Here is a 22,458-nt window from a genome sequence, read left to right on the forward strand (position 1 = left end):
TGCTGAAAAGTCAGGATTTGGAATATGGCAGGATATGGCTCAGGTACTGGAGGACCAACCATCCCTTCAGCTTCAGGTAGCCTTAGTGTTCAAGGAGGCAGGAGCTTGGTTTGAAGGAAGAGTTTACCAGACAGATCTCCTGGTCGTGATGCTAAAGGTTATGGTTGAAAATAAATAGCCCATGACCATCAATAGCTTAACATTAAAATGACTAGAGCTTGTGTCTTACTCGTGCCAGCAGATCCTGAAGGTGAGGAGAAGTTTTAGAGAGATAGAGGACTCAAGTTGACCCAATGCCACATTTTCACTTTAGCTCTCATGGACATTGCTGGTAAGGCAGGAAAATCAGAACATGGCAAAAAGCATTCTTGCTTCCACAAGATAGAGAAAATTTGCTTACATCCTTGTCTCACTGGTCAAAGCAAGTCACACAGACCATACAGCTTCCAATGCGGGCAGTACCCAATTCTCCCTGGGTGGCAAAGGACAGAAAATTTGGAACATGGTGAATAGTCCTAGTTAGGACCATAGCTGTCCATCTTCCTTCTGCTCTCTCATTGCAGGGACAGCTGACATTCTTCCATCACCATTTCGATTTTGAAGATACTGATAAAATTCTTTTACTTGAAAAGGATCTGTGAAAAACTAGCAGAAGTCCCCAAAGGCAAAATTTTAAGCATTCTTTTCCTCAAATACATCAGTGGTTCTTGGTTTGCCATGACTTGGTAGGTTGGGAATGCTGGGTTTTTTTTGTTATTTTGTTTTGTTTTGGGTTTGTTTTTTTTGGGGTATAATTTTCCCCTATCTTCCTTCAAGGATGGAGGAAAAGGTTGAGTACAAGAAGTTGTCCCTGTACAGTTCCTTTTAGTTCTTTATAGCCTCCTCTGACCATTATCCCTCCTGTTTGAAGCCATTTGTCACTCACAACTCACCACATTGCCTGTGCCCTTTCTTGTCACATATTACCAATCTCTGTATAAATATCTCATTTCCCCACTAGCATTTGAGCTCTCGGATCGTCTAGGAAGTTGATTTGATGCAACTAATATTGTTCATACCACACAAGCCAATTTTTATTAAGTGATTTTGGGTGACTTAAAGAACGAATCTCTATATTTTCCCTCAGAGTCTTTTATATGAATGCTCAATGTCTTTTGACTAAAGGATGGATGGGTACATGGACAGATTAATTATAACTTCTAAGTATGTATAGAGGTTAGTTAGCACGTCATATGGAATGATCAAGCCTGTTTTCTCCCCCAGATAATTTTGAGTGTTCTGCTGAGCTAACTCATAGGTCTAGGCTTTTTGAAGAAAGGAAACCAAATAGGCAGGGTTATGATTCGAAGTAACCCCACACTACTCAGCAAAGGACCATGTTCATTATACCAGTCAGTGCCACATACCCATAAACATGGCTGTTCTCTGATTATTATTGAACTCTGTGAGAGGCCAGGCCTTGCCTGGGTTAGTAGTGTGGAGTTTCTGCTTTATTAATCAACTTCATGGTATAAGTTGATAGTATGGGAGAAAGAGGAACAGAATGAATTCCCAGAGGTTCTTGTCTATGGGACAGTTATGACATGGCTCTACTTTCCATGGAAGTATTTCCCAGACTGAGATCTCCCCAGCCCTCAGAGCCAGGAAGGGGTCAGTAGGCCAAGGCAGCTGGAGCTAGAAGGCAGTGCTCTATCTTACTGAGAGGCGTCTCAATCATCCAGGGAGAGGGGAACAGAACGAACATCATATCCCATTGCCTCAGGGAAGGGACAGGGAGATGAAGAGCCACTGTAAACGCTGGCCTTTGAGAAGCCAGTGAGCATATCCTTCATACACATCACCTGACATCCCAAGAACGCAGCCCATGGAATGATGCTCTGTGACCAAATGAGTACCAAAGGATAAATGTGCTGTATTACCATGGATACTAATGACAAACACTGCAGTAGTAAGCACATCATAGATACATAGCATATTTTCTATATAATCTGAACATAGATATAAAATAAGTTATATTTGTTTTGTTTTCCATCATGGTAGGTGCATAGCAGACAGAGTCACTCTATCAGTGGCCATGAAGCAAGCCAGAGGAAAGGCCACAAAGGGGAGCACAGGGCACTGAGGATGGTGGGGATTTCACCAAGGACATAGCACAGTCACCAAGACCCTAGGGAATAAGAACCCAAATCTCTCAAGTTCAGTCTTCTGAGAATGAGCATAGGTCTTCCATGATGACAGCCAGTGGCTGCATTTGAGCTGGGTTGGTTCAAGCTAATGAGTGGGAGGCTGAGATGGGACTGGCACAAACAGCACCCAGAACGGCAGCCCACACTCCTGCTGGCACGCTGGACTCCTGTGATGCTCAGAACATAAGGTGCAGAGCCAGAAGGCACAGTTTGCTTCTCAGAGGTGACAGATGGGCAAACTGATGGCCCACCAATTGTTAGCTGGCCCTTTCTTCCCCTTCGCCTGCCTGCTCTGAGAGGCTAAGAGGGGGCCCTGCGAGCTCAGCTTGTGTGGCTCATTCCTGGGATGCAATGCTGGGGTCCTGCTCATATCACAGCATGGGGGCAGTCGATAGGTCTGAGGCCCGGGCTGACAAGGCTCTTTTGGGTATTCTTGTGTGCATTTGGGAAGGCTGCCCAAACTTCTACAGCTCAGGTTCCTTATATGCTAGAAAATGGGTGGGCAATGCCTGGAGCTTAATTGAGGGCTAATGTCTATAAAGTACCTAATACAGCTCCTGGCACACCAGAGGGGCTGGGTACATACATATGAGTCAGGTATGACCTTCCAAACATCACAGCCCAGGAGGAAAGAACATGAAGCAGACAAAACTCATTGACTGGGAATCACCACCTGCAGTGTGGTTTCCTTGCTTTTTCCTATCCAGTTTTTCTTTTCTCTTTCCTCTCTGGGATTCTTTAGCATGAAGTACAGTCAGAGTTCAAAGCAGGATTACTGAAGATGACATAGCCTTAGATTTGGAAAGAACACAGAACACTGGCCAATGGCTCCCCAAGTCTGCAGTGCACTGGAAAGACGCTTCTCAGCTAAGCCCTCTTCCCTACAGCCACCCCCATCCCAATGTCTCCTAGCTCCTGAGTAGATTTCTTACTAGGAAGCCAAAGAGGAAAAAAAAAAATAAAAGCACAGCAAAGAAAGTAAATTGCCTTTGAAATGAAAAGTCCATCTGCTTAGTGCTCAGGTGTGGGGACACTGGGGTGACTGGGGTGACCATTTATCAGCCAATAAATGATGCAGGTCTGTGGGGAGTAGGAGACAGGAAGGGATTGGAAGACATGGGCTGGGACCTGGGGTTGTGCCATCCTTCTACCAATCCCAAGCACTCAGAGAGTTGTCTAAACAAGGTACAGCCTGGAAATACAGGGATCGCTGTCCATTCTCAGCTATGGTGTGACTGTAAAAGGGTGTGTGTGTGTGTGTGTGTGTGGTCACCATGCCAGTCTCCTTCTCTAACACTGCCTGTCTGCACCTCTCATCACTCAGCCACTTTCCTCTTGGATGGAGGCAGGAGGTGGGCAGGCAACTCATTGGGCAGCTCATGCCCCTCCAGCTTGACTTTGATGAGGTGGTTGGCCAAGGCAAATTCTTCATCATCCAACATGCCATCCTTGTCAATGTCGGCCAGCTTCCAGATCTTGCCCAGAACACTGTTGGGCAATTTAGAGCGCACCATCTCCTTCTTGGCATTAGCGCCTGTGATCTTGCCATCCACCGGGGACAGGGTGTAGAAGATCTCGTCGTACATGGGCTTGTCCCGGGCTACCACCCACTCAGCGTCGTCGATGCCCTCACCAGCCCCCTCTCCATAGCCATGTCCAAAAGGACCGTGCAAGGTACCCTCGAATGCCCCACCCTTCACCATCTGGACTGGCCGCTGGGTCTCCTCCTGGCGTACCAGCACCATGAGCTGGGCAATGTCGTGTGCCAGCATGTCATCTACCACCTCTAGTAGTTTGCTCTTCAGTGGCTGGAATTTACTGAAGTCCTGGGCTTGCAGCTGGTCCTGGAAAGAGAGACAAGAGGAAGAGAATACAGTGGAAGGAGAGCTTCCATTGGTTGAGAGGGTGTCTCCTGTTAATGCTGGATCCTAGGAATGTTCACTGATCAGCTCCTTTCCAGTGAACTGAGTCTGACCTACAGGCTTCAAAACTATGAGAGGACAGAGTTTCTCAGACAAGAATTTTTTGAACAGGTACTATTGGTTTCACCTATTTATTTAGATTCCTTTTAATGTTATTCTGGAGAGCACATCCTTAAATTCCTGAGTTAGTTCTGGCTATTGAATGGAGCCTAATTAATTAGGCTGGGCCTCTCTGAGGCTGAGCCTTGTAGGTCTCTGCAGACTTGAAAAATATAGAAAGTTCTTTTGCTTCCTGCTTTCCTTGTTTACTTCCTTATTTCCTTATTCCCAGACCCTTTGAGGAAGGGGAAGTTCTGTTCTACTCACAGTTTGTGAAGAAAAAAAATCATGGCAACTAAAACTAAATCCTAATAAAAGTTGAAGGCTGATGCTGTGGTGCATCAGCAATGTTTGTTTATTGGCACTACTTAGAGAGAGCGTTCCAAAGATGGACCCCTCTGCCCCCACCCCTGGGATGGGCTGTCATACCAGGCATAGGCAGGTTTGTAGATTTTGTAGAAGCTGCGTACCCTGCCTTCAAGTGGCCACTCAATACGCCTGCCTGTCCTTGAGATTTTAGAACTAAATATTAAATTTTTCCTTAGGCTCTAAAGAGTGACAGGGAAGAGCTGTCACTTCTGCCCTGGTCTGGCCATAGCAGTCTCAGCATGCTAGGAAAAGGCCAGGGCACAAGGAGAAGCACAAGGAGGGCATCAAGTACACTGCAGACAAATTCAGAAGGCATTTACAGCTACATTTCAAGGGCAAGTGTTAGCTGGATACTTCTCACCTCCCTTCTAGGGCTGGGCCAGGAAGTGATAGGGGCTGTGGATACAGCTAACAGTGGAGTTCCTTCAGGATCCCTCCCACCTGTAATTCCTCCCGTCTCCCAGCCTGTCCCTCTCTAATGGGCTCCCACATAGGGGTCTCAGTGTCTTCTTGTGGGAGGGGTATGGGGGGACAATGGGCAATGCTCCATTCCTACAGAACCACTATTTACAGCTATACTTAACTATGGAACAGATGAGAAGACTAGTAAATAAAGAAGGTAAAATTATGTAAGTGAAAAAAAAGATTGTTTTCAACTAAAATAGGGGTATTGGGTCGCTTTCAACTGCTACCTTCCCAAATGACTGCTTACAGACGAATGAATTCCCAACAGAATAAGTACAGGAGCTGAGCCACAATGGTCGACAAACTTATATTATGTTAAAGCAATCTGAAAAGCATGCCAGGTTCACTAATGCATGGATCTGTGGAAAAAAAATGCATGCTTGGATTGTCTTTTTCTTTTTCACCAGATAGAACACTAGACTCCAGGGATGCTCTAAAGTCTTAAGCCAAGAACTTGTTCTCAACCTAAAGATCAAAATAAGAGCAACAATATCATTGATTGCTAAGATTTCCACAGCTCTTCTTTTACTTTCTAAAATGCTTAAAAAACGTTTTACTTTCAAAAAAGTATAGAATTTCAAGAAGTTTCCAGAATCATTCAGTCCTTTGTGCTCGCCAGGCAGTGGCTGCCATTGTGTAATAGCTCTGAACTGCACATCTTCTAGACTGAACACCAAGCTCCCAGTATTTGTGTACAAGGCCAAGGCCCTATTGTTGTTGTTGTTTCCCCACTATGGGCCTGGGCCCTGACCCTGAGCTTCTTTCACTCAAAGCTACCACTTGAGCCACATTACCACTTCTGGCTTTTTTGAATCGTTTATTTGAGATAAGACCCTCACGATTTCCAACCTGCCCTGGCTTTGAACCATGATCCTTAGATCTCAGCCTCCTGAGTAGCTAGGAATACAGGTGTGAGCCACTAGTGAGTACCTACACTGCTGTAGTCCCCACTTACAGATGGAGAAATGGATGCTCAGAGAGGATCCAGTTTTGTGTGGTGTAGTAGCTTCTTGCTCGGCTCTTCGCGACAGCTCCTGGCTTCTCTACTTATAATGTATACAAATGTGATAGCTGGGAAGACACTGAACTCTTTTTGGTTTACTCTTTTATTGGAGGCAGATAAAAATGCCTTCCTGGGAGGACTGCCTTGGGGAAAAACATGATAGATAGCAAGTAATGGCTCCTGGCCCTACAGCAAGTCTCCAGGATACAAGTTCCCTGCCCGTCCACTATGTATGTCCTTGTATGCCCCTAAGGGAGAGCTCAGAGATAAACTTAGGCTCTCAAGGACCTAGGGAAGCTTGGTCAGGGGACTTGTCCCATGACACAAGTGATGGCGAGATGTCAAATCTGTGGGGAGGGGCTGGGAGTTTGGTCTAGTGGTAGAGTGCTTGACTAGCATATACAAAGACCTGGGTTCGATTCCTCAGTACCATATACATAGAAAAGCCAGAAGTGGTGCTGTGGCTCAAGTGGTAGAGCACTAGCCTTGAGGAAAAAAGCCCAAGGACAGTGCTCAGGCCCTGAGTTCAAGGCCCAGGACTGGCAAAAAAAAAAAAATCCGTGGGGAGTTTAACAGTTGGAGGCCTTAAACTTGAAGTGCCAGCCTCCCAAATATTCACTGGCATGCATCCCTTGGGGGTGCTGGCTCTGTATGTCTCTCCAGGCTCAGATATGATTGAACAGTGACAGTCTAGTGGGAAGGATAGGTCTAGTGTCTTCTAGTACTAGGCTGTTCCTTTCCCTTCCCACCCCTACCCACAAGCTCTGAAGGCAGCCTCTGCCACCTCTCTATTGCCAGCGTGGGTGTCACTGTCCCTAATCCTATAGCTTTGACCCTCATCACCTGCATCCGCTTCAGGTTAGGAAAGTCCCCAGGTGAGATCTGGTGCTCCCGCTCGATCCGGCCATAAATATCGGCCAGGTTGTTCACCAGCTCCTTCTTCTTGTTGTCCTTCCCAAACACCGAGGGCATCTCCTTCTTCAGAGAGCTGATGATGTAGGCATGGACCTGACAAATGGGTCGGAGGACAACCTTTGAATCAAGACTCTGCACTCGCCCCTTTTTAAAGACTGCTCTCATCCCACTTCCTCCCAGAACCCCACACTGCCCCTCATTCTCATGCTTCCAAAATCCCATTCTTCTTTCTACCCACTGGCAAGGTGAGAATGTGGGGAAGGAAGGCCAGAGCGTGGGCGATACGAAATGATGATATGGCCACTATGAGGGACAGCAGTGGCATCTGCTGAGTACTCAAGGCGCCACATCATCTTCCAACAGTCATTTCATTATACAGATGTGGACAAAGGCACTGGGAGACCATAGGCATGGCAGGGGATGGGATCACTCCATCAGTAAACTGTTCACTTAGGCCATCTGACCCAGAGCCTGCAACCACAGCTACCATATTCTCTTGCTTTCAGGGGCTGAGTTGGCAAGGCTGATTGATGCTTATGATACAGTGGCTACAGGACATTCGTATAAGCAGGCACCAGCCTGTTGTTGAAAGTAAATAACCTTTGAGCTCTAGCAGGTGACCCCAAAACTTGTAGCCCAGCCCTGTCTGCCAGGCTTACCTTGGCCAGCCTGGCTCTCTTGATGAGGTCGTTGAGCTTGCGCAGGGCAGCATTTCGTGGCAGACTCTGGATGTCTCTGAACAGATCCTGTTCCTCCGCCTCAAAGAGCTTCCGGTTGTCGGGGATGAGGAGGGGGTGGGACCAGAAGGAGCCAATGTAGACCCGGATCACTTCTGGGGTGTTCACTATCTTGCCCAGGGACCACATGAGGGCCCCATACACTCTCATCAGCTGCTGTGTTTCAATCTGGTCGGCCTTGTTCAGCACCACCCGCATCTTATCCTCGTGGTTCTTGAGGGCCTTGATGACCTCCGAAAACTCATCAGAGATGTCCAACTTGTGGGCGTCGAAAAGGAGGATAATACGGTCCACCCGCTCAGCAAACCACTCTAGGACAGCTGCGAAGTCATACCCTGCAGGCAGAAGGCCAATCAGTGGGAGTGGTCTTTGGGGGAGGGTGGGAGGGTTGGGAGAAAAGGAGCCAAGTGCAGTAGAAAAAGACTTTTTTTTTTTTTTTTTTTTTTTTTTTTTGCCAGTCCTGGGCCTTGAACTCAGGGCCTGGGCATTGTCCTTGGGAATTTTTGCTCAAGGCTAATGCTCTGCCACTTGAGCCACAGCACCACTTGTGGCTTTTTCTGTGTATGTGGTATCGAGGAATGGAACCCAGGGCTTTGGGCATGCTAGGTGAGCACTCTTACCACTGGGCTCCAGCCCCCCTTTTTTTAGCATTAGGGATGGAATGAGGATGGGTGCATGCTAGGCAAGGACACGACCACTGAGTGACACCCTCAGCTCTCCTTAGTGGGTCTCCCCACCATCTAAAAAACCTGGCATTGTGTAGTCTAATTAACTGAAGGACTAGGATTAAATCACCTAGAACCTAGCACTTAGGTGCTCCCTAAATTCTAGGGTTTATTGTAAACATCCTATTCCCAGAAAGCGCAGCCACTATGCTACGCTTTTCTTCTTGCTTATTAAAAGTTAGCAGCCAACCACTGAAATGCTGGATATCTAATTTAATGCTCAGAAATGCTTTACCAGATCCACAAACATTAGGACAGACAGTGTAAGTTATTGATGATGGCCTCAGACCACGCTTACTCCATGATCTAGAAGAAATCTGAGTTCTACTACAAATGCAAACTACCTGCTCCCCTTCCGTCTCCTCCCCTTCTTTCCTCCCTTCCTCTTTTTTTCCCCCTCTCTCTCTCCCTTCCTTGTCTACCACAGCCTTGAATCCCCAAATTTTAATCCACAAGGGGCTGCTTAGGATGTGACTGAACGTCAGGTGGTCCCATTTTGATTCTGAAGGACTGAGCTGCTTCATGCTTGGCTGGCGCTAGAGTCCCTTGCTCTGTTCAAGCCTAAGTAATGGAGGCGGTTGGAGGGGAAGAGTTCTAATAATATGTAGGCACACCAAGGCTTACAGCTTGTAGCGGCCTTAGCTTTGCATGCCTCAGTGTCCTCCTCCATAAAACAGGGAAGAGTAAGAGGAAGGGAGCTCAGAGAGGTGACGCATTCAAGGGCCCACAATCCTCAATGAGAATAGAGGTGTCAGGTTTTCCCAGCCTACATCTGAGCAGACCTCCTCTGGCACCAAAGTGAGAGCTCTTTCTTAGGCTCTGGCATGATGGCATGCAGGACACCCAAAGCCATTGGTACTATCAAGTGGGAAACCAAGCCTTCAGAGAAAATCCCTGCCTCACAGCTTGATGTTAGAGACCAGGCAAGGTCATTTGGTAACCGCTCTGTGACCAAGTGAGACTTAGGAAACTCTGCCTCTAATTGGGATCTCAGTAGCAGCCTGATCTGAATCTCCTATAGGGCTTGCTCAAACCCAGCAAGCTGGAGCCTACTCCCCAACTTTCTGATCCAGCAGGAATGGGATGGGAATTTCTGTCAATCTCCCAGGAGATGTTGCAGCTGCTGGTCCTCAGACCACACCAAGGACTGCTGGACCAACATAATAATAAAGGCTAATGACCAGTATTACCAGTATTCACTAGGTACCCAGAACCACTCCAATCACTAACTGGATTAGATGAATGAATCATCGTAATAATGACTAATTCTTTAATCCTCACAATGACCTTGTGAAATGGAATCTAACATTAGCCACTGTTTATAACCAGAGACTCAAAGAGGTAAAGCAGTGGGTGATTGGGCTGGTTGGTAGGTGGTAGGGCTGAGTTGAGAACCCAGAAGGTGACTCTGGGGCCAGTGCTGTTAGCTGCTACTGTGCCTGGCTTTGGAAGGGTGCCAGTCAGACTGAGTCACAGGCTTAGGCAGGGTGGGGGATGAGGACAGATGGAGTAAGCCAGAGGAATGGCCATCTTCTCAGTACCCTGAGATCTGTTTATAGTGCTGTCAGCAAGATCTTCAGGGTGGGGGATGGGCTTAGCATGGACAGGGCATGCTTCTGTCCTCTCTTCTCCACACTGCAGGGACAGCTCCAGCCCAGTCTATCTTCTCTTCTGCATGGCCCCGAGGCAGGCCTGCTCCTAAAGACACTCCCCTCAGCCTTGTGGCTGGGCAGAGGTCAGGGGACTCTAAAAACCAGGACAGCCTCCACTCTCTGCTCCATCTTTGAAAACAGGTCACAGTTTCACTGCTCTAATGTCTCAAGCAGGAAGGTTTGTCCCCTTAGCTGATGGATCAGAATGGTGATGCAAGCCACAAGGCTGGTGTGGGATGGGGGTGTGAGCTGGGAAGCATATGCCATTCCTTCCCAACTATGCAGCAAACTTCAACCCACTGCACAATGCCAGCTGGGCATACTCAGGCTCAGCAGCACAGATATGGCTAGAGTAGCCAGACTGAAAAAGAAATGGATGCTCCAGTGGGTGGAGAAGCAGGTTTGAGTCATGCAGTAGTATACGGAAAATGCTTGAGCTCTGCTGCCTGACCCTGTTAATAAGTGAAACAGGAATTCTGGTCTTCATGGTACAGCTGGGAGACAGCGAAGGAGTCATCTCTGTTCTCTAAATTAGAACCCATCACTACGCGGGTCACAGAGTTGTTGTAAAGATCAATCTCCCCCAAAAAGAATGTAGATGAAACAGCTCACTTGTGACCCTGGCTGCTCTCATTGCCTCACTGGCTTTATAAAGTGTTCTCATGCTAGTTGCCATGAGATTAACCACTCTCTAAAGTGGTGCTTAGCTGAGTCGCTCTCTAGTTTCCTGTCAGCCAATAACTTGCTGTGTGTCCTTGGGCAAGTAGCCTCTCTTCTGTGAGCCTTCATCTCTTTGCTTACCAAGCCACAGAACCAAGCTGCCTCTCTGAGCTTCCTTTCTTGGCCCATAAATCTGCTCGTAAGATAGAATGTATGAGGCTGGAGAATGCAGCAGGATGGACAGGGATGGAGATGAGACAGGAGGATGCTTTGGCAGCCCAGTGAGGAAGGAAGACTGGAGACTGCTTTCTTAGGTGCCTTGGACATGTGTACTTGAAGTGTGCTCCTGTCTGCAGGCTGATGGATGACTTCCAGGAGCCATTTGTATAATTTCATTAGCACAGAGGCCTCCTAATCATCCGCCTGTTTGTGCAAATTCTGCAAGCTCCTATGAAATGATGGGCTATCTTCCTGGGTGGCTGGGAAGGCCATGGGGATAAAACAGCTCCAGGGGTTCTTCTCATGCCCATCCTCCCTACTCCTGGCTAATCTGAAGCCTATGGAACCTCTAGGATGGACACTGAACTTGCTTCTGTGGCCTGGACTGGTGTTTATGCCTGGGAATGGAGGCATGTGAGGGGCCTGGGTCAATCTTCTCAGCTGAGAAAATGAGAGGTCTGTGGTGGAGACATGGAGGACTCTGTGTAGACACTGCCCTAATGTCTAAGGTTAATGATGTGCCAGTGACAGGACCTCTTCCCTTTCTTGGTCCCAGGAAAACAGGCACTCTAAAGCACCTGCTGGGCAGCTGCTCCAAGTTCCTAAATCAAAGAGCAGTGGGAAAGGAGGCTGAGAACATTTGCTGCCCTTCCTGGAATCCCTCCCAGCACGTCTGAGACTCCCAGAGATCTGGCGGCTGGCTCCAGATTGGAGACTGGGCGGCCTATGGTCTGTGGCTCCATCCCTGCTCCAGGGGGTGGGAAGACAGTGTTTCTAAGCAATGCTGCACAGGAGGGAATCAATGAGACAAACCCAATAAGCAACGCCACTCCTTAATCAGCTTCCTTTAGTCTAACTATGGTGCGGGGTATTGAGGACAGAGACAGCATGACTAACTTCATTTGATCCTCTCCCATAATGCCCCAAGTGCCAGGGGAAGAACAGGGCACACGCCTTACAGGGAACAAGTAGGGACACAGAGAGGGTGAGGGGCTTACCCAAGCTCATAGACTGAGTACCACGCATCCCTTTCCCCTAAACCTCTGTGAAGATTTGAAGGCATTTTAGCTGAAGACAAGGGTTGGAGTAACAATGGTGAACAAATGCCATGCTGGATGCCACAGTGCCCAGCAGACTGGCCACCGCCTCTAGACAACCACAGCAAGGCCTACAGCAGGATGTCAGGGCTTGGCTACCTGCCTGGGCATTCACTGACCAACACATAGTTTGGGGGATTCCAGGGGCCCCTAAGTACCAGCCCAGCTGCAGTGAATGTGCCAGGAACAGACCAGGGATAGAAGGCTGTGAGGATCAACAAAACCCTCCAAGGCTCAAAGCCTCCAGAGGAAACTCAGAGACGAGAGGTCTGCTCTCTCTAGGGGTCAGAGGCTTGGCTCAGAGGTAGAGTTCCAGCCAGTGAGCAAAGCACCAGGGACTGCATTTCAGAGGTCTGTTCTCAGGCTTAGCCATTGTGTTTTCCTTGGCAGGTGATGACACTGGACTGAAGAGTTGCTGGATGAGGAAATTGGGAGACCAAGACCCCTACTCCAGACCTGGGATTGTCTGTTACCTGCTCTGAGCCTGTGGAGCAGCTGTATAGAATTTGCCAGCTATACAATCTAGGAAGCAGGCACACAGTCCCATGATGGCTTTCCCCGGGTGGTACTGGTGGGGATTTCTAGCTGACAATCAGCCAGGAAACGTGCTTCCCAAGTGAAAGGACTCACTCAGTCTTTCCGGAGCCTCCCATGGCTGCAACCTTGCTCTTTCCTAGCACTCAGCCTGTCCTGGTACATCCTGCCTCTTCCAGGAACCGCCTCCCTGCCTGCCTCTCCTGTCTACTCAATGCATCATCCTCCAGAGACAGGTGCTGGCCTGGGACCTCCTAGTCCTGACTTTCTCAAGCCATGGCCTACCCACACAAGACCCACACAGCCCCAGGCAGCACGTCATCTCGAACACGGCCCTTACTTGGCTGGGCTCTAGCATGGGGGCAGAGTGCTTCTCAGGCCTTGGTGGATCTTGGCAACAGCTTACTTTGCAGAAGTAAGCATGGCAGCGTGGTGCTTCTGTGGTGACTCCTCTAGTGAGAAAACAGCCCTGCACCAGGCTTGAGGCTCAGGGAGTAGAATAGAGTTTTAGGTCAGATATGGCTTTCAGTCAGTACTCTGTGTACAGCATGATCTGTGGGGCTGTCTACAGGAGCCTAGACTGTCCTGGAGCAGCTGGAAGAAAGGAAAAAAATACCAAAAGTATGTGTGTATGCGTGTGTGTGTGTGTACATGTGCGTGTGTGTGGTGAGAGATGGGTAGATGTGTGAAGAATGTGTAGCTATGTTTGAGGTGCTGGGTTTGGTGGAGTGTATGAGTGTATGTTTAAACTGGAACTTTAGGTCTGTGGCCATATGAGGAAGGATGGGAGAGGTTAGGTTCTTTATCTGGGGTCCACCTGACAATGGAACTGTCTGATGTCCAAACTCTCCTGTTCTCAGGGAGCTGAGGTCAGCATTGCCCTGGGTTAGCACTGAAGTCTCCCAGTTCCCAGCTCCTTGTTTGTATTGATCTGCTCTGCCAGCAGCTGCATCTGTCTTGACTTAAAAGGGCAGAGAACACACAGGGCCATCACTTTGCCCAGAAGAAGGCAGGGCCTGGGGTTTGCTTAGTATGGGGAGGAAGTGGCATGATGAGGAGGCAAAAAGACTAATACCTTGGGCCAGGAGTTTGGCCTAGAGGTAGAGTGTTTGCCTAGCATGCATGAAAACACGGGTTCAATTCCTCAGTACCACATACGTAGGGAAAAAAAAAGCTGGAAGTAGTGCTGAGGCTCAAGTGGTAGAGCTCTAGCCTTGAAAAAGTCCAAGGACAGTGCTCAGGCCCTGAGCTCAAGCCTAGCACTGGCAAAAACAAAACAAAAACAAAAAAAAATCCTCCCCCAAACACCAATACCTGGTATGTGCAAGGCAGCCACAGAGGACCAAAGTCAAAGGCATGAGAGGGAGTAGGGAACTAGGAGGAGGATGGCATAGGAACTGAAGAGGGCAGGAGCCTTTGGGAACAGAACTGCTACATATAGCAGCACAGGCTGAGCAGTACACAACTTCAAGGGAGACTACACACCTCAGTTACTCTAAGATTGCATAATATGCAGCCGTGGGTGACAGATAAGAAGGAAAGAAGGGAGCTCGCCACCATCCAGATCCAGCCTTAAGGTCTGAATCCCCATAGGATTCTGTGACTTGACCAGAAGGCTAAATCACACAGTGCGTTATCAATTCCCTTGTTACATACAGGGACACTGAGGCTCAGGTAAAAAATGTGACCTGTTCTGGGTTCTGAAGCCAGGGACTCTAAAATCCTAATGCCTTTAGAAATCTCTGAGGCTGGAGTCCTTTCTGGTGCCACTGTCAGGGGCATATTCGCGTAACCCTCCCCCTCTACTAGCTTGAGGGGTTCTGGCTTTCTCAACTCTCTCTGTGAGAGCCTAAATGCCTTTAGGCCTAACTGAGGACTGTCCAGATAAACCACTTTGAATGACAGCAGTAAGAAGGGAGGAGGTGGCCTGGGAAATAGAATCAAGACCCAGAAACCTGAGCGGGAAGGCAACTGCTTAGAGCCAAGAGTGGGTCAGAATGAGATACCGCGTGTCTAGGGTTCTACAGCTTCAGATGGCCTCTCCCTTACTTTCACCATTGCCTCAGTTTAGGAGGCTAGTGGACTAAGGCTTTCCAGACTTCTCATAGGAGTCACCAATTATAAAAAACAACTATGCACACAGTGTCCCAAATCCCCTCCTGACTCAGCTGCTTCCTTCCTCTCTCCTTCCCAGGTTTCACCTCCTAGGAGGAGGAGAAGTTCCTGCTCAGGATCCCAACAGCCCCACATGCTCCAGGAAGGACTGCCTGGGGTCAGCGGGCTTCAAGGAGGCTGCTTGCTACCTGAAGGCCCTCCCCCAGAGGGCCAATCTGAGCCTGCAGCCTTATGTCTGCCATCGGTTAGAAGAGAGGTGCTTCCTTTAAAACACCAGGATGGTTCCCATGAATACAGGACATAAATCCAGCTCTGGTTCCAAAGGCTTCACCTGGGGCTAAGGGCCCTCACTGCGGAGCCTCCATTACCCATAGCCCCAAGAGAACGTGGCTACCATTGTATGATGTCCCTCAGAGGGTGAGTGGGTGCTAGACTGACCCTTGGAGGAAGGGAAGCCTACTACAACATGGAGTACAGACATGGGCAGGGCAGGCCTGGGTCTGCCCCAGCTGAAGCCATGGAGCACAGAGGATCGAAGCACAGGCCACAAAGAGACAGATGTAACCCAAGGTCAGCTCAGGAGACAGTCCCAGAGAAAGCTGCCAGTCCAAAGTGGCCCCTTCCGGGAGGTTGATTTCCAAGTGCTGATTTGGCTCTGGGCCCAGCTCCCAGCTCCAGGATTGAGGTGGGTGTGGCTCATCTGATTTTTTGCCAGAGATATAACACATGGTATGAAAAAGAGTGGGGAGCTACTCGGGGCACACAGAAAATGTGGCAGGTGAGGCAAGAGGTGGGGATTCCGGAGCAGCTGATTTTAGCTTTCTACAGCATCAGCCTAGTATCTTAAAAAGCTAAAAAAAGAACAAGAACAACAGCAACAGAGACAAATACTGGTGGTTAAGCTAGTGATGATGGCGGTAGTGGTGATGATAGGGTATGGTGATAGTGAAGATGAGGATGGTAGTGATGAGGGTGATGATGGTGATGCTGGTGATTGCGATGATGAACTATTCATATCCCTTGCACATTTGCTATTTGCTTAACAGAATACATTTTGACCTATATTCTTTCTTTCTTCATGCATTTTTATTATTATAGAGGAGATGTACAGAAAGGTTACATTTATATAAGTCAAGTAATGAGTACATTGCCTTTGGAACCATGAATGTCACCCCTCCCCTTATTCTCTTCCAGTTTTTCTCTCATGTCTCCACCTACAACTTGTATAGTTCATTTTCAACACAGTTCTAGTGAGTACCACTGCTAATGAGTACTTCTTGTTTCCATTTCCTGGAGTTTATTTTGATGAATATTGTGATTTTGTTTTTGCCAGTCCTGGGACTTGAACTCAGGGTCTGAGTACTGTCCTTGGCTTTCTCAAGACTAGGTCTCTACCAAGCACTCTACTACTTGGCCAAACTCCCAGGCCAAAATAGTATTGTGATTTTATATGATCAGATGCACACAGGTCTTGTGCCTTTGTATTTGCCTCCTAAAAATATCATCCTTTTGTCTCAGTGTGTGTGAATGCCTACAGACTTGTATAGTTTATCATAGCTCAGTATATTTTTTTCTTTGTTTTACCATCCAGTATATTTACTTGTGGATTTATAGGCACATTCTAGCTACCTCAAATGAGTAAAATCATACAAACTGTTTCTCTGGGTCTGGCTTACTTCACTTAATACAATTTTTTCCCCAAGTCTTTCCATTTCCTTATGAATGAAACAACACTTAATTAACAAATGAGCTAAAGACTTAAAGAAAGACTTCTTCAGAAGAAGTAAGAATGGTCAGTAGACACATGAAGAAATGTTCAACACCTCTGGCCATAAATGTAAATCAAAGCACCATTGAGATTCTACCTCACCCCAGTTAGAATGACCATTATCAAGAAAACAAACATTAACAAATGCTGGAGTGGATGTGGTCAAAGGGAACTCTATTATACTGTTGATGGGAATGTAAACTTGTTCAGCCACTCAGGAAAGCAGTATGAAGGTTCCTCAAGAGACTAAACATAGAGCTTCCCTATGACATAGCAATTTCACTCCTGGGCATTTATCTGTTAGATCACAAACCAGGCCATACTAAAACTACCAGCAGAATCATGTTCACTGTGGTACCGTAGCCAGCATATCGAATCTACACAAATGCCCAGCAGTGGATGAATGCATTGATCAAGAACATGTGGTATATATACAAAATGGAATTCTACTCCTCCACCAGAAAGAAAGATATATTATTTTACTCCTCAAACCACTCTATACAAGATGAACTGTAACTGATGTAAAGATAAAGAAAACTCCCCAGGAAGTTCTCTTTTAGGAGAGGGCAGAGATAAGTCTAGAACCAATCAGTTGGCTCCAGAGTTCTGTCTCCTAATGGCTATGCCAGTGCCCTCTCTTAGTGAGCAATTTTCCTGAATGTGTTTGGAGCGAACAGTTTTCAGTGTGCCCTAAGACGCCTGTATGGCAATCCTTGCCATACAACCCAAGCACCTTATTACCTAGGCCAAGAGTACTCTTCCTGCTTGCTGAACACTCTCTTCATGTATTTGCCTTCCCTGCAGAGCTGCAGGCCCCAGCTACAGATGGCAGGAATTGAAGAAGCCATGCTATGGACCTCTTGGAGGATGAGTAAACTCCATGAGTAAGGCAGCAGATTTCAATGTCCCATTTTGCAGATGACCAGACTGTTTTGGTCTCTATGGGTCTTGAGCTTATCTGTTGGTCTCAGCCTAGAAACAATCCCCATAAAAATGGCCCCATCCAGCACCAGAGAGCTTGCTTACCATGGAATACAATACCCTAGGTGTCTCTGCTGACACAAAGCCTCTATCAGAATGAAGTGTGGAGACCCGCCCCCAACCAAACCAGGTTATGTTGCTTACCTCGGCTGATCCTCTGCTTCTCCCCAGAGAGGATTCCAGGCGTGTCAATGACACTGATGCTTTCCAGCACAGCATTGGGCAGCTGGGCACACACAAACCTAAATAGAGATCAAGGCCATGGTAAGCCATTCATGCCACCCTAGTTTCTCACATTTTTTCCCCTGGGGGAGGTCAGCTTTGGAAAGCCGTCTTCCTACCTATGCCACACAAATAGCTGGGACTCACATACACAAATCACCACATCCAGCTTCTTGGTTGCGATGGAGCCCTGACATCATTTTTCCTGGAGGTAGTTTTGAACTAAAATCCTCCTGACTTCTGTCTCCCCAAGTAGCTCGGATTATAGGTATGAGCCACCTTACTGGTGCTCAGGTTTCTTTTATGCTATATTTATAGAAAGAGATTGGGGTATTGTTGAGAGCTGAATGTAGGGTCAGGCTGGCCCATGAATCTGCATCACTGAGTAAGATCACCACACAAGAAGTGAGCTGTCTTGTATGACGCCATGCCTATGAACTGTGAGCTATAGCGTCAGTATTGTGAATCACTTTCTGCTGAGACTTGATTATCATTATGTACAAACGAGTTATTGCTTTATCACTCTCTGCTGAGACTTGATTATCAATGTAACAGCTGACAGGTTCTTGTTTTGTAGAGACTATATGAGACCAGAAGGGGAAATTAATGACTGCTGCGGTCTTAAGCTTATGGCCTTAGGCTGTAGTCTGGGGCTGTAGTCCTCCCGATCCCATCTATTACTTATCTTGTCTTTTCTTATCCTCACCCCCTAATCAGGTATCCCGACTTGCTGTCAGCTGGCTCTGGCAGGGTATAGAGAATTTGCAGTTTGCACTCCACCATTTTATAGATGATGATATTTATATGCAAAGAGGTTAGTTATCTCTACTCAGGATAAACCATCCTCCCCACCTCACAGACACTTCTTGGTTTCAAAACCTCTGACTACGCAGAAATGGAGAAATGGAGACCTGCTGGGTCTGGTGAACAACACAACTCCTCTCTGTGCTCGGATCTGCACTGGCAATAACAGCAGTGACACAATCCTGATGTTGTAATAAGAGTATCTGCTCCTTGTATAATACAACCTATCATTATCATCATACGCACAGTGAGTTAACCACTAAGCCTGCAATCCTCTCTTCCAATGATGCCACAGTGCCCCTTGCCTCACCTCAGGATTTTCTCTCCTCTCTCCTGGGGCCAGCTTCTCCTCTCTACCTCAGAGATGCCCGCTACGGCTTGTTCAAAGTTACCCAGTGCCAACTGGACATGTCTAACGTGTCATCGCCCTTCTTCAGCTGCCTCTCCTCTCTGTACTGTGCTGACTCATTCTCTTCCACCAGGCCCATCCTGCTTATCTCAGTTCTGTGTTTCAGCATCCTGGGTGCTGTTAACCACATTCACTGTGGGCCAGTACTTCCCCACTCAGCACCAGTACTACAGATACTTCAAGACTTCAGGACCCTTGTCACAATACACCTGCATAGCACTTCCGCCTCCCTCTGCTTATGTTGATTCAACTTTTGCTGATTCAGCTGCTTCCTGTACACATACCAAGCACCCTTCCTCTTCCTCTCTCAACTCTGCACTAAGACAACTCTCCATGAGTCCTTCCTCAAAAAATGACCCTTCTTCTAATTCCTGCTCTGGAAGTACACTCTGTCAGCTCACAGTTTCACATTGTCTGCATGGATCCCTGCCCAAGCCTGTCCCAGTGCATTTGACTACACATCATTATTGGAGAAATCTCCCCCTTCCTAAAAGAAATAAGAAGAGAAGTTGAGCCCCCTTTTGACAATGGGCTTCAACTGCAAAATGGCAAAGGCAGAGGCCCACTTCCTCAATGAATAATAAAAAAGCACATGCTACTAATGCTATCAGAAGCAAACATGTAGTGACTATATCCTGGACACTAAGTGCTTCCAGTTTAGTATCTCATTTACATCTCCTTGAGAAAAATCTTACTCTTATCCTATTTTAATATGGGATAAGTAGACACAAGGAAATTTGGTAACTTGTCCACGATCCACAGAAGGCATGGTTGAGCCCAAATCTGTTTGAAACCAAAGCCCATATCATTTACCTTTACTCTAAGTACTTCTAATTATAAAAAAATTAAATTAAGTGCAATATACATGGAAAAAATGGATTTATAAGTACAGCTACTATCACCAGGGATCAGTCTGCATTCTAGTTATGCAGAATACAGCATTTCAAATTAGCTTGCTAAGTACTCTTTAGAGCTGTATCCACTCAAATTCTCATGATAAACTTGGTTATCTGCAAGGTCTGATCTTATCCTAGCAGACAGGAAGGTAACCTGCTCAAGGTTACAAAAAGTTTAGTAAGAAGAGTCAAAGCTCAAAACCATGGCTTCCCCCTTAAATCCACAGTTCTTCCCACCAAATAGAAGAAATATTTAGGAATAGGAACAAGGAGAAGAAGAGGAAAGAACCTTCCATTCCCTTCTAGTTGAGTGCAAATCCCAGACATGGTACAGACAAATATTGGGAAACATACAGCATCCCTTTCCACCATTCCTGTAGGAAAGAGCAGGGTACAGCTATATGTTCCACAGTCACTGTCATACCCTTTCCCATTCATTGAGTATGAGGAATTAGCCCAGTATTTGTACCTCCCACATCTCACCATGGGGACTAACTTAAGTACATTCCTATCAAGCTAAGGAGGATCAAGAGATTCCAGTATGGAAAAAGCATAGAGTCTCCCAAGACCATATTGTTGTCACCCTACCCCTTTCATATGCCAAGAAGCAAGGAGAAAATGACACGTGTTACCCTATCCACTCACCTGTTTAAGAAGGCATTGCCAAAGGCATTGAGTTTCCTAAAGGGTTTCTTGGGATCCACTACCAGGGCATTTCCAGGTATGATCCCCTCCACGTCCCCTTGCATCACTGCAATGAAGGAGTCAGTGGTTGGCTCGGGCCCAATCCTCATGCCTGGGAAATCCTGTTCCAGCAGGTACCTGGTAGAAAGGAGCACAGGGCTATTACAGGTTTCCACTCAAAGATCACTGCTGCATGTCCAACTCATAGCTGGCAATACACAAGTCACAGGAGAGGGAAAGGTCCACAGCAAAGAGATTTTATGAATCCTGAGAACTCTGGAAAGCAGGTGGCATTTCAGACCTGTGTGCTTTGGTTTTTTCCATTTTCTTCCTCCCCATATCAGAAAGGAGGTAGAGGAAGGCGAAATTGGGATTTTATTTGTAAATAAAGCTTGTAATGAAAATGATTCCTATCCACGATATTGAAGATCACAGTTGAAGATAACTAGCTGAAATTTCTGTACAAAAGCATAGAATTAGGTTATCCATGGTCTTCATAGGTCAGTACGTATGTGTAAGTACATGTTTGTTAATTACCTATCAAATAGCCTGCATAGGATACAAAGGAAAAAGTGTGATGGAGAAAACTATGAAAAATGAATCTCTGAGCTAACCTAGACTTCTAATATCTATAATCTGAACTCTGTTTGCTTCTAGAAATGTTCCATGCAGGCATGTAGTGTGTATTGTGAACTCATACATACTTTTAGAGAGATGACTACATTTTTTAAGCAGTTTGCATATATGTGAAACTTTCCTGTCATTATCTATTTGATCCAAACTTTCAAGGATGAGACTATTTCAAATGCATCACCAAACCCTGGGCACAGATTATTTAAAGCCTTTTAAGTGGAAATTTACTGGTGACTTTTTATAAAAAAAAAATTGTGCTGGATGTAGGACTTGAACTCAGGGCCTGGGCACTGTCCCTGAGCTTGTTTTTTGCTCAAGGCAAATACTCTACTCCATTTGAGCCACAGTGTTTGGCTTTTTTTGGTGATTAATTGGAGATAAAAGAGTCTCAGCATCCCAAGTAATTAGGATTACAGGTATGAAGCATTGGCATCCAGCTAATAGGTAATTTTTAGCTTTCAAGGCCTAGATAGGAAAAAAAAATAGTGGTAAAGGTTACATACTACCTTAATCAGAGAGGTAAAAAGAAAGTGTGTTGATATATTTTTATTGGATGATTTTCCCATGTCTTTTTCCTGCACCCCAGTATGGGCCAAGTAGTGGTGAGAAAGGTTAAAAAAAAACAACAACCCAAAAACAAACCAGATTTTTTACTCTGTACTGGTGGCTCATGCTTGTAATCCTACCTACTCAGGAGGCTGAGATCTGAGGACAGGGTTTGAAGCCAGCCTGGGCAGGAGAGTCTGTGAGACTCTCATCTCCAATTAACCACTAAAAATCCAGACGTGGAGCTGGGACTCAAAGTAGTACAGCACTCCTTGAGCTAACAAAGCTCAGATTTAAAAAAGAAAAAGCAGACCCTTTTCTGTAGACTGGTGGATATGATCTCCAGAGTTCCTTCTGTGTGAGAATGGTGTCATCTAGCCATGTACCCTACCTGTTCCCGTCCATCCCTGACAGGTGGTGCTTCCAAGGAAGCAGGAAGATAAAGAGGTGACTACTCCCTCTGAACTTCTCATTGAGGCCTGAGGCAGCAGGTGCCTTACTGCTCCTTTCTAGGCCTGGGCACTGAGTGAGAAGCCAAGCTACCTGCTTTTCTCTACAATCCCTTCCAGAGGCCAAGAGCCATGGTACATGGTAAGCAGGGAACAATGCTAAAGGCAGAGTAGGAAGCTAGGCTGCAGGAACCAGTGTGGAACTGCCCTGGGGTGGGAGTGGCCAGTGGAGACTCTCAGGAGTATCTTCCAAGGCCCCAATGGACAGAATAGGAGCTTAAGGACATTGCCAAAGAAACACAGATCTGTGGAGTGAACTCCCGGGAGCACTGACAATCTTCCCCCTCATTTACAACCCGAGAGCCTGT

At 46.8% G+C, this 22,458-nt stretch overlaps 1 protein-coding gene across 1 annotated transcript in view; it reads right to left on the reverse strand.

Annotated features, from left to right (window-relative positions):
• Positions 1-1,892: 1,892 nt before the first annotated feature.
• The window catches only part of Ehd3 (EH domain containing 3), a 29,662-nt gene continuing 9,096 nt past the window's right edge, over positions 1,893-22,458 (reverse strand). The window contains exons 2-6 of the mRNA XM_090337206.1: positions 20,424-20,600; positions 17,592-17,689; positions 7,619-8,031; positions 6,888-7,052; positions 1,893-4,030 (exon numbers count right to left, since the gene is read on the reverse strand). Coding sequence (XP_090193332.1) covers positions 3,503-4,030; positions 6,888-7,052; positions 7,619-8,031; positions 17,592-17,689; positions 20,424-20,600 — 1,381 coding nt within the window. The 3' untranslated portion in view covers positions 1,893-3,502. The remainder of the gene's footprint in view (positions 4,031-6,887; positions 7,053-7,618; positions 8,032-17,591; positions 17,690-20,423; positions 20,601-22,458) is intronic.

Source organism: Megascapheus bottae, chromosome 7 (genome assembly GCF_031878675.1).
Source record: "Megascapheus bottae isolate mThoBot1 chromosome 7, mThoBot2.hap1, whole genome shotgun sequence".
NCBI lineage: Eukaryota > Metazoa > Chordata > Mammalia > Rodentia > Geomyidae > Megascapheus > Megascapheus bottae.